The 12,705-nt window shown below is 41.6% G+C and overlaps 1 protein-coding gene across 4 annotated transcripts in view; it reads left to right on the forward strand.

Moving 5' to 3' along the window:
• wt1a (WT1 transcription factor a) overlaps window positions 1-12,323 on the forward strand; it is a 22,376-nt gene extending 10,053 nt beyond the window's left edge. Inside the window, exons 4-9 of one of the 4 annotated variants that reach the window (XM_030424676.1) lie at window positions 372-455; window positions 5,310-5,409; window positions 7,957-8,101; window positions 9,333-9,422; window positions 9,844-9,936; window positions 10,316-12,323. In XM_030424676.1, coding sequence (XP_030280536.1) covers window positions 372-455; window positions 5,310-5,409; window positions 7,957-8,101; window positions 9,333-9,422; window positions 9,844-9,936; window positions 10,316-10,437 — 634 coding nt within the window. In that variant the 3' untranslated portion in view covers window positions 10,438-12,323. The remainder of the gene's footprint in view (window positions 1-371; window positions 456-5,309; window positions 5,410-7,956; window positions 8,102-9,332; window positions 9,423-9,843; window positions 9,937-10,315) is intronic. The other 3 variants (XM_030424677.1, XM_030424674.1, XM_030424675.1) reach the window with 3 other exon arrangements.
• The last annotated feature ends 382 nt before the right edge of the window (window positions 12,324-12,705 follow it).

A 12,705-nucleotide genomic window follows, 5' to 3' on the forward strand; every position in this document is an offset into this window, starting at 1 on the left:
TGTGTGTGTGTGTGTGTGTATATGTGATGGCAGGTCTGAATAATGATTGTGGAGTCTGCTGTGTTTAACGAAAGATGGCCGTTCTGGGGAAATGTAGCTTTCTTGGTGTCTGTCTGAGGCACATTCTTTAACCTCGGCTCCACCTGCGACTGTTTTTGTGTGTGTGTGTGTGTGTGCGTGTGTCTGTGTGTGTGCGCGCGCTTGTATGTGTGTGTGTGTTGGCATTTTTCATTAGAGTGCTTCTGTCGAGGACAATAACAGGCAACACAGCTATGCACAAGGATACACACACACACACTCAACCCTACTTAAGTGACAGTCCACTGCACAGCTCATGAGCTTTTTCTTCTACGTCTGTCTTCCCTCCACAGCGGAGAAAATTTATATCAAATGACCTCTCAGTTGGAGTGTGTGGCATGGAACCCTGTCAATACTCTGGCATCCACCATGAAGAGGTAGGAACTTATCCATCGCTCTCTTTGAGTAGCAGCAGTCAGTGAAGTTTATGTTGAGTAAAGCCTGAAGAGGAGAGTCTGAACAGATGGATCAGTTTGGACCAGCTTTTTAGCAGCTTGGTACACAGAGTATGGATTATTCCAAAGAAATAAACAAACCTATGAGACCGCTTAAAGTCAAATGTAACCAAGTTTTTAAAAGGGATGCATTTGCATACAGGTTATAGTAAAGGCAAAGATGCACAGGGAGTGTAAGGGTGAGGCAAAGACACTTTCATGTGAGTTTAATATTTCAACTTGAGTGAAAACATATTCTGACTCTGAGTGAGCGATCACAATCAAGAAGCTCTAAGTCAGTTCACACCTGATGTTGTGTCTCAACATGTACCTTGAGTGACCACCGGAGTGGATCAGGATGCAGGATGGATGTTGATACCAGGTTTGAACAGGTCCACATACAAGCACACAATGGCACCAACACACACACCAACCTGTGACATCGCCAGCCGGCCGCTGCTAACGTCTGAACAGTTCACCGGCTGTTTCTGGTGAAGATTTTTCGCATTATGTCTGAACACATCTTAAGAGAACATCCTGTGGACACCCTACACGAAATATCCTTTATGGAATTCCATCTACTTTTCTTGGCATTTTTCCGAGAACATATAGTGGATTGTAATGGAAGATGTTGGGTGGTCCCCTGGGAACTGAGTACCTGGGTAATCTATTACGTCACGCTACATGACAGCCCATGCAGCTAAACTACATTACACCACTTTTACACCAAAATGTCTGCTCACATGCAGGTTTCTTTAACCGGCTAAAATAGGTGTTTGACTTTTTCATATTGTTTGACCCTCTGGTTCTTTTCTTTTTTTGTTGCTTGCGTGTCAAATCCATCACGATGAATGCGCCGAAAAGTTTTGCGCCGGAGCTGATAACAGAAATTCTTGAGGAGTGAGACATCTTGCTTCTTTCTAATCTCTGTTGATAGTTGCACATGCACAGTACTGATCAGGCGGCTGACACGCACAGAGGACACTGCAGTGTGCGCTGTTTACTGAACAATGTTCAACTGTCACAGCATCACGCCCTAAGAGGGGCGAATAGTTGCGTGTTCACCGACTTGTTTTCATCATAACCAATAAGAAACGATAGAATCTTATTTACTCTGAAGGCAAAAGCCAGACGCTAGCGGGTGTTAGCAGGTTTTCTGTCTGATGTGAAAGGTCTATTAGAAAGCAGCTCCAAATAATCACTGCAGTACCAGCGTCCACACAGTTAAAAACACTGAGTAGTATGAACTGTACTTTATGTCACCGTGACCTGCGGTGCTGCACACTGGTCAGCATCTGCATCGGCTCACAAATACCTTTCTACTCCGAGCCAACAGGCATTCATCATAGTTACCAGATGAATGAGTGTGTTTGTGTGTTTGTGCGCCTGATAGCAGTGTGTACGTGCTCAGAGGAGTGGTAGAGGAAAGGAATGTCTTTTTCTTCTGGGGTGTTGCTGCATTCAGAGGACGTATGAGTGCACATATGCGTGTGCCAGAGGTGCAAGTGAGGCTTGTTGGACTTGCTGATTATATTTAGGCGAGAGACAAATTTGATTCTTAAAGTGTTTTGTTTTTTTCATAGGATACCGAGCTCTTTTTAAAGCAGGGCTCAGCTCTGACCGTGTTGGTGTTTCTCCCAGTGGCTCAGCCTCTGTGATTGTTGATGAGGGGGAGCAGGGGATGCTTGGGGAGGTGTGAGGGAGTAGCAAGGATGAGGAGGAAGGGAATAACGGCAACAGCAAGAGGAGGGAGTCAGCAGAAGATGGGGTGATAAAGAGGAACGGGGCGAGAAGCTGGGGATGAGGAAAAGGGAAGTTTGGGGGAGTTGAGCGTAGAGAGGAAAAGCAGATAGGCCTCACACTGAGCCACACCGTGTCAGCTGCCGCAGTGGTGTTTCTGTGACGGTAACGTATGAGACTACATATTTCATCTTGCATTGTGGGTAGTTAGCTTGAATCTGCACACAGCGGCTTATAAATGAAATATTTCAGCATTTGTTATTAAACATTTTGTTGTCCGACCTAAAGTCAGATGAAAAGAGTGATGGCCCTCCCGTGTATGTGTGTACGGTAAATTCGGTATGCAGCCACAGCCAGCAGCCAGTTAGCTTAGCTTAGCATGATAACTGGAAACAGGGCACATTTTCAATCAGCATTTTCCCTGCTTCAAGCCCTAATGCTAAGCTAAGCAGTCCAGCCTTGTATTGAATGGGGAAACACGAGTCGTATCCATCTACTCACCCAGATCTTGACAGGAAAGTGATCAGGCTAAAGTCTTAAAGCATTAAACTGATGCAAATGTTATTGGGAGAGCCTTTTTTTGCATTTCTGAGTGTGACATCAAGCGAGCAGGCATCAAAGACTGTCTCATATGCTGTATAGTAAGCAGTAGGTACTCATACTTTTATTCATCAATAAGATCTATCATATTCACACTCTTGGTATATTTTAACATGTTATATTTTTATTTATTAGAACTTTCTTAGAGATGTGTCTTTGTACATAATGTTATGTGTGGTTTTTTTTGTCCTTAAAAACAAAAATGTGTGATTTGTGTGTGATTTGTATTTACTGTTACTTGTTGCTACTGCGAACCGAAATATTAAAAAAAGAACGATGAATGAACTTTAGTGAAGGAGCACACAGTATGATTAACACTGTGTCTACCACTGACGTGGTCTCGATGCCTCCTGTCCTTGGAAATAGCGAGGCAGACAAAGAGCACCTTATGACCGCTCTGCTGTACACAGTACTTTACCACTGCAGCAGCGCAGGATGCAAACGCCTCTCCTCCTCGTTTGGTTAGACATACTGAAATATAACACATTTCATAGACAAGAGCTTTCTGTTTCTCTGCGTGTTATCATAAGAAGATACGGGAGGCAAATCTGGAGGCCGCGTCACACAGGGCAGCTTTTGTTCTGCTCTTGAAGTGAAATACCGAAATCTATTCGTCAAACTTTATACTTTGCTTGTCAGGTAGGTAGTGTTGAAATGATTAGTCTTTTGATCAGTCGGACAATAGAATACATTTTAAATTCCTGCTTTACGTAATTTTCGAACCAAACTGCCAAACATTCCATGGTTTTGCAGCTTTTTAAAGAAGACTTTTCACTGCTTTTGTCTGTTTTCCGTGTACCTTGTGATGCAGAAGGATTCACAGGATCATGTAAATCCATCTTGCCAGGCTTCAAGTTGTGCGCTTGTTTGCCTAACAGACAGTAGTTCAACCAATCTCTGAAAAATGAGGACGTTTCTGTGAGGAACTTCTGGCAGCTTGCAGACGTTGAGGTGTGACGACCAGCGAGGGAAGCCGCTGTTTGTTGACGGCCCTTCAGTAGGATAGCACAGATGCTGCTATAGCATCTGTTGTATCAGAACTGGAGAGTATAACCACCAACAGGCTCTGGCAGGTATTTTCTGCCTTCCCTTTTACAAGCAGTTTCTAACGTTGCCTTTTCAGAAAATTCTGTGCAAAAAAACCCAAAAACATCTGACGCGTCAGGTTAGCCTACTGTTTTACATCACCATGGGCTCTGAGAAACTGTGATCCAAAAAATCATAGGAAGCAGTAATGATAAAACGCAGGCAACATAATAGATGCTAGTGGATAACTTCTTGCTTAATCTAGAGTTCACTGCTAGATGATAACAGGACACATGTGAAAGTGGTCTCATGGGAAAAGGCCTAAGTTTGTCATGTGAGCAGCTCTGTGAGGCATTATTAGCATGCTAACATGCTTAAAGGGTCATTGCTAACTTGTTTCGGGCATCATTTTCACCTAGTCAGGTTACTATATTAGCATGCTAATAATAACATTTGCTAATGAGTATTAAATATAAACAGTTGAAGATCATATCAATGTCACAGGCATTTGGTCGTGACTAAAAGCATTGGACAGGTTAAAATTTTGACTAAATGTAAACAGGCTCACCAAGTTACCATGGTTCGTCTTCTCATCTTAGTTGTTGAGATATTCTCAGTCTGAACCAAAGTTACTGGATTGACTAACATGCTATAAGCCTCTTATAACTCCGTCACCAGAGTGTCTAGCATTAAGCTTGAGAAAATACTGCATATTACCACAGAAGAGTACTTTAAGATATCTCCGGTCATCCAGCCTACTCATGTCTCTGATGTCAGTTTGAATGTGATCGCCTCTTGCTGGCTCAGTTTGTGTCTGGGCTTATCGTGGCAAAAGGTCAAAGTTCAACATCCTGAACTTAAAATGAAACACGTGCATAACACAGAGGCTACCGCACACATCCATCAGCACAACTCACATCTCCACAGTCAACTCTGAGTCTACAAGTGATTTGTCTGTGTTTTGCATTATGGGCTGTATGCGACGAGGTGAATATGTTTGAGTAATGATGCCTTCATGACCCTGCCAGCAGTCAAACGGGAGTTCATGCTCTACGTATCTGCCAGTGTTTGTTTGACTGTCTGGATTTATGGCATTGAATCATGTTCTTGCATCTTGTTATCTGACGTGTGTCTGCTTCACATTCATCGTACTGTACGTGGCAGTCGTCCACATGGAAACCTTCTCTTTTCCCCCTGAGTCTTTGCGATCAGAAATTGATTTACCGGCACTGACAGCTGTCCAATTTTGATCTTTTGCACCTGAAAACGTTGGACTGTTTTGATTTGATCTCGGAGCTGATATGACTCTGATGACAGCTGCTCAAAGTGGCGTGAGTTTTCTCACTTTCACGTAAATGAACTTTCTAATTTGCTGTAAGACTCTGAATGATCACCATCATCACTCTCCGCTCTCTTTCTGTGTCTTGGCAGCCACGCAACGGGCTACGACAGTGACCCCAGCACGCCCATGGTGTACAGCTGCAGCACACAGTACCGCATACACACACATGGAGTCTTCAGGGGCATACAGGTAGGATTCGCACTACTGCCACTGCTTCCACATCGTCTTTTGCGTGTTTCTTCTTTTTCAAGTGTCAAGAGGTCATTGTGAGGTCACACAGACCTTCTGTCTGCACACACATACTGTGTTCTCTGCTGTACATGTTTAGTGTCAAGACCAGGACACACACACATGCTTAACATACTGAAAGCCGAAGGTCAGCGGAGGAATAGCACATTAATGATACAGTAGAGGAGAGGCTGATGCAATGACCAGGCTATGTGCGAAGGAAATACTGATATGCAGCAGAGCAAAGATCTATGGACACACACACCTATATGCCTACACACGCACACAAAAATGCTGCATGCACGCACACACACGCATGCACATTTTTAAAAGGCAGCTCTAAAGGCCAAGAGGAATCTTTTTCCACAAATCCATTAGCAGTGGAGAAAAACACACTCACTCACACACACACACACACACACACACAGGGTTACGCTGGGTAAAGATACAGTTTCCATACGAGGATCAGCATGTTAATAAATCATTAGATTTTAATTATTGTCTGTCAGCAGCCGTAAAGGACAGGGAGCAGAGATTCTCCAGACCCACTCTTAGTCCACAGCAGTGGGACTTTCTGAGATCTTTCTTTCTTGCTTTCTTTCGTTTTGGGGCCTGTTTCATCATTCATCCTGCTCCTTTTTTCCCTTTGCTCATTTCTTTCCCCCGTTCATAGAAATGGAACGAAACACACTCATAAGAGGTCTGGCTCCGTGCTCAATAATAAGCAAACTCTCACTCTTATGCCTTTTAAAGTATAATTTAAGAGCTGCTAATATGTGAGATAACAGACTGAGCAGGAGAGTGATGCTCTGCTCCATAATTTTTACTACAGGGATTACGCTAATTCTCCGTCAGTGCCAAAGGAAATACAGTTGTCAGCCACGGAATGTCATTGTTCATTAATATTGGTTCATGATTAGTAATAATGGCCTGTTGAGAACTTTATTCTGCGGACGAGAATCACATAACAAATGAATGAATCACAATGATTGATATCACTATCAATTAATGAAATAAACTAACACCTACAGCACAAACAGAAGTGACCCTTGCGTGCTGCAGACGGGCATGATGGGTAAGTTGTCAGTTACTTTAATATGGAGCCCCGAAGTGGTCAATGATAAACACATAAATAAGTTAATTATGGAATTTGATAAGTAATTGACTTAATTATACTTAATCGAAAATGAAGCAACAATATGTGAAATTATTTAAAGTTATATTCAAACTCATGCCATATAATGTTTCATATTTCATCATGTTTTCATGATGGCAGGGTTAGGGTTAGGAGCAAAGGTTTTTTTTTTTTTATTTCAGTTATTTTTTGGTTCCCCCCCCCCCCCCCCCCCCCCCAAAAAAAAAGGAAATACAAGTCTTTTTTCATACTGGCACTTTTCACATTTGTACTCTTTAATGACATAATAGCCTTTCAGCCAATCAAATGCTTCTAGCGAATGTTGCTGGTACAGTGTAAGCACCTGTTGGCAAGAGCAATGTCAATAAAAAAAGTGATTTTGAGTAAACCAACTAGGCTGCTGCTGTGAATATAGCAATATATATATAAATATAAATACAGCAACTGACCTCTTCTTCTATTTTCCTCCACAAGACTTCACATGCTAACAGCTTCGCCCGCTAACAAGCTGGGCAGGGTTGAGATGTAGATTATTATTATCTATATCAGAGTGATGAGCAGTGTTTGCAGCTTCAGCTTGCTCTATCATATGTCACATGGGCACTGTGTCTCCTCTTCCGCTATGTAACAGCTGTAACACAGAGAGCTGCTAACAGCTCTAATTGCAGCGGGGCTGACCTCTGAGTCTCTTCAGCCATCATGCTAGACAATAAGGAAATTAGTAGCAGATGGCTGCAGGAGGGTGAAGAAAAGGTGGTGTGAAGGGAGAGAAAGTAACAGCAGAAGTATTTAGGTAGAGTTGTAGAGTGCTGAAATGTCATGTACTGGGTCAGTAAGTATCACAAGAGAGGAACTGTAGGTCAGGAGGCTGCTTCAGAGGGCATGGAAAACAAGAAAAACTTAAAGTCACTGTAGATTTACTGTGCCGATGAGCTAATACTCAACATTTTTATTTTTTCTACAGCCATGTGGTACTTCCTGTTATTCTTCTCCAGCAGCGTCGGCAGTGAGCAGCAGGGCTGTAATGGGGCGCTCTGAAAGGGGGTCTGTCTAAAAGGCGTGACTAACAGCTCCCCGAGGGCTGCAGTCAGTCTGGGGTCATTTTACTGCTAATTTCCATCTAATGAATATATGACCGTTTTATTATAATGATCTCTGTGAACCAGACACATCACATGCGCTTATTTACACACAGGACAGATTTAATTGCCTGTTTTCTCCATTACATTTGACTGGTTCGATTATTGATGTCCAGGGAGAGTTTTTGTTAATTTGCCTTTGAGTGGTTTGGCTTTAAATTAAAGTGTTTGTTTATGTGTGTGTGTGTGTGTGTGTGTGTGTGTGTGTGTGTGTGTGTGTGTGTGTGCGCGCAGGATGTGCGGCGGGTGCCCAGCATCGCTCCAGCCATAGTGCGGTCAGAGAGCAGCGAGAAGCGTCCGTTCATGTGCGCCTACCCAGGATGCAACAAGCGCTACTTCAAGCTGTCTCATCTGCAGATGCACAGTCGCAAACACACAGGTGAACCCGACGGGAGGATGTGTTGTAATGTTACACTGCAGTGTTGTTAATGCCACATTTCCCAGAAGCACGGTTACTGTCACCAACATGTTCCTACTTCACTCAGAGGGTTTCAGTTTGACTTAAGGAGAAGAACCTTTTTAAAAGCTGTTTAAATGATGTTTCCACTGGCCCGAGTTTCTCTATCTGCTGTTGCCAGAAGAGACTTCCTGTTATGTGAAATAAAGAGATCCGTTGGATTTCCAGTCAAATCTGATGCAGTGGCAGTGTGGAACAACATAGGGATTTTTTTTTTTTTTTACCCGTGTCCCAAAAAGGAAACACACATACATGTGCACATTTTTCAGCTTTCACCTAACATCAATATTTACATCGTATTTGATAAGTGGAATTAAAAGCGTATTCTTAATCATTATCGCAGATAAACATTAACGTAAAACAATGGTAAAGTATCTTTCTTTTTCTTTTATTCAAAAATAAAATTATCCCACATTTTTGTTTTTAAGGACAAAAAAAACACACATAACATCATGTACAATGTGATGATTCTTGTTCAGCAGCTTTAAGTATTCATTATCTTCGCTGATAATTAATCATGATCAGAATCAGTCAAGAAATGGAAATGAATCTTGCGGTAAAGCTAGATAGAACGCATCTGAGAGTGACCTCGGGAGCCAGAGAGGTCATAGATGACGCCAGCACAACTGCCTCTGGTTCGACTACAGTAATCATTCTGATGTGGGAATTTAATTTGATAATGACAAAAATCTTAAAATGCCTCTCAGACAGTTTCTATCTTTGTACATTACAGACATGTATTTAGCTAGATTATTAAATGTGAGACAACTGTATAAAGCTGTCTGCTATAAGCTCCCAGAGGCAAAGGCAATGTCTTTAAATTGCTTTAAGTCCAAAATCCAACAATATTCAGTTTGTTGTCATAGAAGACAAGGAAACCAATACATATTCACCTTTGAGCAGCTGAGACCATCAAATGTTTTTGGTTTTTAAGCAATAAATGATAATGAATTGGTTTAAAGTTGTTACTGATTTATTTTATTTACATTTATTGCTGTTGTCACAAGAAGAAGAACAACTGTGTTATTGTCTAACAAATTTAACCAGAAGACCTTAAACCAAATTTTTTGCTATGGTTATCCATGATACAGTATTTTTCAGGTATAAAGGGTTATGGGTTAAACGTTTGTGTCCTCATCTTTCTTGTCTTCAGGGGAGAAACCCTACCAGTGTGACTTCACAGACTGTGGACGCAGGTTTTCCCGCTCTGACCAGCTGAAAAGACACCAGAGGAGGCACACAGGTTCGATCACTTTTACCCAATCTGCCTTTATTTTTTCAAGTTTTTCCTTTCAGTGTATGCATTAGCTCTACTTTCTCTCCTCTGCTGTACTGCATGACAGCCATTTTGTCGTTTGAAGTGCACAGTTTGCATTTTGTGTACTGTGGTGCGCCACTCTGAACTCCCCGCAGATAAAGTTGCTAAAGGCTGGCCAAACTTTGGAATGGCTTTCCTGCAAACCCCTGCTCTACTGTATTTTTCTATCTCCCTCTGTGTGTGTGTGTGTGTCTGTGTGATGTTGAACATGTGTTTTCTGTGTGTGTGTGTGTGTGTGTGTGTGTGTGTGTGTGTGTGAACTTGGACTTGTTTGTGTGTGTGTGTGTGTGTGTGTGTGTGTGTGTGTGTGTGCGTGTGTGTGCATGCATACTGTACATGTGTTTAGGAGTTAAACCCTTCCAATGCGAGACGTGTCAGAGAAAGTTCTCTCGGTCTGACCACCTTAAGACACACACCCGGACTCATACAGGTAAAACAAGTGCGTAAACTTTTATTTTTCCATTTCTTCTTCATCCATTTGACGTTTATAGTAAAGTAGTTTTGTAGCACACGAGTAAAGTAATTTCATAGCATAGAGTTTGTGAACGTTTATTTATTCCTCCTTTTCATATATCCTAGATGCAGTATTATATAAAGTTCACTGAATCTTCCCCATTCAGGTTATAATCAGCGTAACATTCTAATATTGACTTGTTTTCCCTTTTCTTTTCACTTGGTTTCATTATAATTCCACTCCTCTTCTCTCTACCCCTCCTCTCCTACTTTCTCCTGTCGTTACCATCCTCTCCACTTCTCCTTCAATCAATCTTCTCTCTCCTTCTCCGTCACCCTGTCCATCTAACCCGCCCCTCTCTCAGGTGAGAAGCCGTTTAACTGCCGGTGGCCCAACTGTCAGAAGAAGTTTGCTCGGAGCGATGAGCTGGTGCGGCACCACAACATGCACCAGAGGAACCTCACCAAGCTCCAGCTGGCCATCTGAGTCTTCTGTCAGCCCGTATCACTGTTTTAAATGTAAACATCTGGATTACATCTGCTTATATTTTCTGTCGTCGGTTAATCCAAACCTGGTGACCCCCTTTGCGCCAACGAAACCAGCTTCCGCAGGGGCCAGTGGAGTCCTAATGGCTCCCTTAAAAATGATTTTGAGTTTAGAAACTAGATCGCCATGAATCAGTCTAAAAGTCATGAACACTTGTGAAATCTGTGGGTTATTTAAACTGCACTGTGATTTTAAAAGATAAGGCTGATATGTTCTGTATTTTTGTTAATGTTAACAAATCCAACTAAAAGACCAAAACCATCAATTTGTGTGAAGAGCAGCCAACTCGTTCAGTGAAATAAAACTACTTTGTTGATAGAGGAGGGCTGCAAATGTCCAACCAAAGGGCCAACTTTTACTACAGTGCAACTTTGTATTTCTTTGTTAATGTTGGCGTTATGGTAAAATGGAAAAACTCTTCCCTGTAATATTAAACACTGCTGTGCAGTTTTTTGGTGTCTGATAAGCCTTCAAACTCATCGTCACAACAGCACCTGAAAAAACACCAACAAAACCCTTTTTTTTTTTCTGACACAGCTCTTTCTGGTCTGAATACTGAATGTGTTCCTTCTGAAAATGTAATTGTTAATGCAAATGTATTTTTTAAGGCTTAATCATTTCCTATTACAGTAAATAGTACATATGTTTGGGACTATTTTCAGCTTCAGGTTTGGCACAGTGCAGCCTCTCCATTGCTGGTTTTAGTCTGTTCATGGGATATAACTAAACATTTTTAAAAAGCAGACTATCAACAGAATTATTCTTTCAAGAAATATTCCCTGTAGGTTTGAATTATTGTTTCACAAGTCAATCACTATCTAACTGAATTGCCATCGTTACCTTAAGTTACCATATACCAGGCGGACGTAACTGTAACAATTAGAGCTGCACAGCTGTGGAAAGAGTGGAGTAAATGCATGTAAGACAGTCCAGAAGATTGTTCCATTTTGAACTATAATGTAATATTTCATTCATCCCCAGTTGTAGCCTGCTTTACTCACCGACACCGTCCACCATCATGTGTACAGTGAGGTCAAAGGTCATGGTCCCGCCTTCAGCTGTTGTAAATATCTCTTACGTTGAACCAGTTCTGGAAGGCTTATTTATTATGATTTTGTGGAAAGGTTTTGCTTTCACTGGAATGACCTAAAGGGAGTGAGGTGGCATTCAGCCCCTCTGCCGTTTCTTACAATTTCACACAAAAGATAACGCTTGATTTAAAGAGATCAAGAGAGTTTCCATCAAACACCCAGTGCAGCCCTCGCGATGTAAGCTTTGGATGTTTTGTCTGGTCAGCATAAAATAGACATTGCAAGCACACACATGCCCTTACGGTTGTATTTAAAAAGCTTAACATTTTGTTTTTGAGTAATGTGAGGATGTGAGGAATTTTTTTTTTATTTTTTTTTCCAGCAGTGCTCAGCGCTCTCGGGGCTAAGTCGTGTGCGTCTCTTGTCTCTGTGGTGTGTAAATATTGCTGGACTTTGGCAGTGCTGTAGACACTGCGAGTTCTGAAATATGTCTGCTGGGTCACACTGGCTCTGTGGCCGGGACATTTGGTCAAGATGTAAATAATACTGCTTCACCATGGGAACTGAACTCTTTCCATGGGGGGAAATATGTTAACTTAACTGATATATTTTAGACTTTTCTTTGGATGGATCCAGGAACTGTTTATACTTTCAGTTTTCTCTCTTTCATGTGAATTAATATTTGAGTCATAAAACAGCAAATGTCAGTGGAACATTTTGTACTCGAACATGTGGGATGATTGAAAACGATGCTTTCTCTCTGTGTAAATGTAACGTGACTGTTTTGATACAGTATCACTTCGTCTCTGTGGTCTTTATTTATTTACTTTAAAGTGTCTCTGTTGTGTTTTTTTGATATTAAGTCAACATTAACATTCATTGTCATTTAGCCCGCTAGGAGGTCACATAATAGTTTAACTCGACGTTAATATAATATCAACCCCTCCTCAAACACAAAAAGTAATATCCATGAAATACTGTTGGCCTCGTTATGTATAATTCCATCATTATGAGGATCCAATGATGTTTTTTCAAACATGCCACTGCTATGAAGTCACCGTAGCTTGAACATGAAAAAGACAACTTGATTTCAGGTCTTGAAATGAAATATGTGCAAACACCATGGCTATACATCAGCTGACCTTGACCAGGGATCCCTATAATATTAACACACCAG

The sequence above is a fragment of the Sparus aurata genome, chromosome 8 (assembly GCF_900880675.1).
Source record: "Sparus aurata chromosome 8, fSpaAur1.1, whole genome shotgun sequence".
Taxonomy (NCBI): Eukaryota; Metazoa; Chordata; class Actinopteri; order Spariformes; family Sparidae; genus Sparus; species Sparus aurata.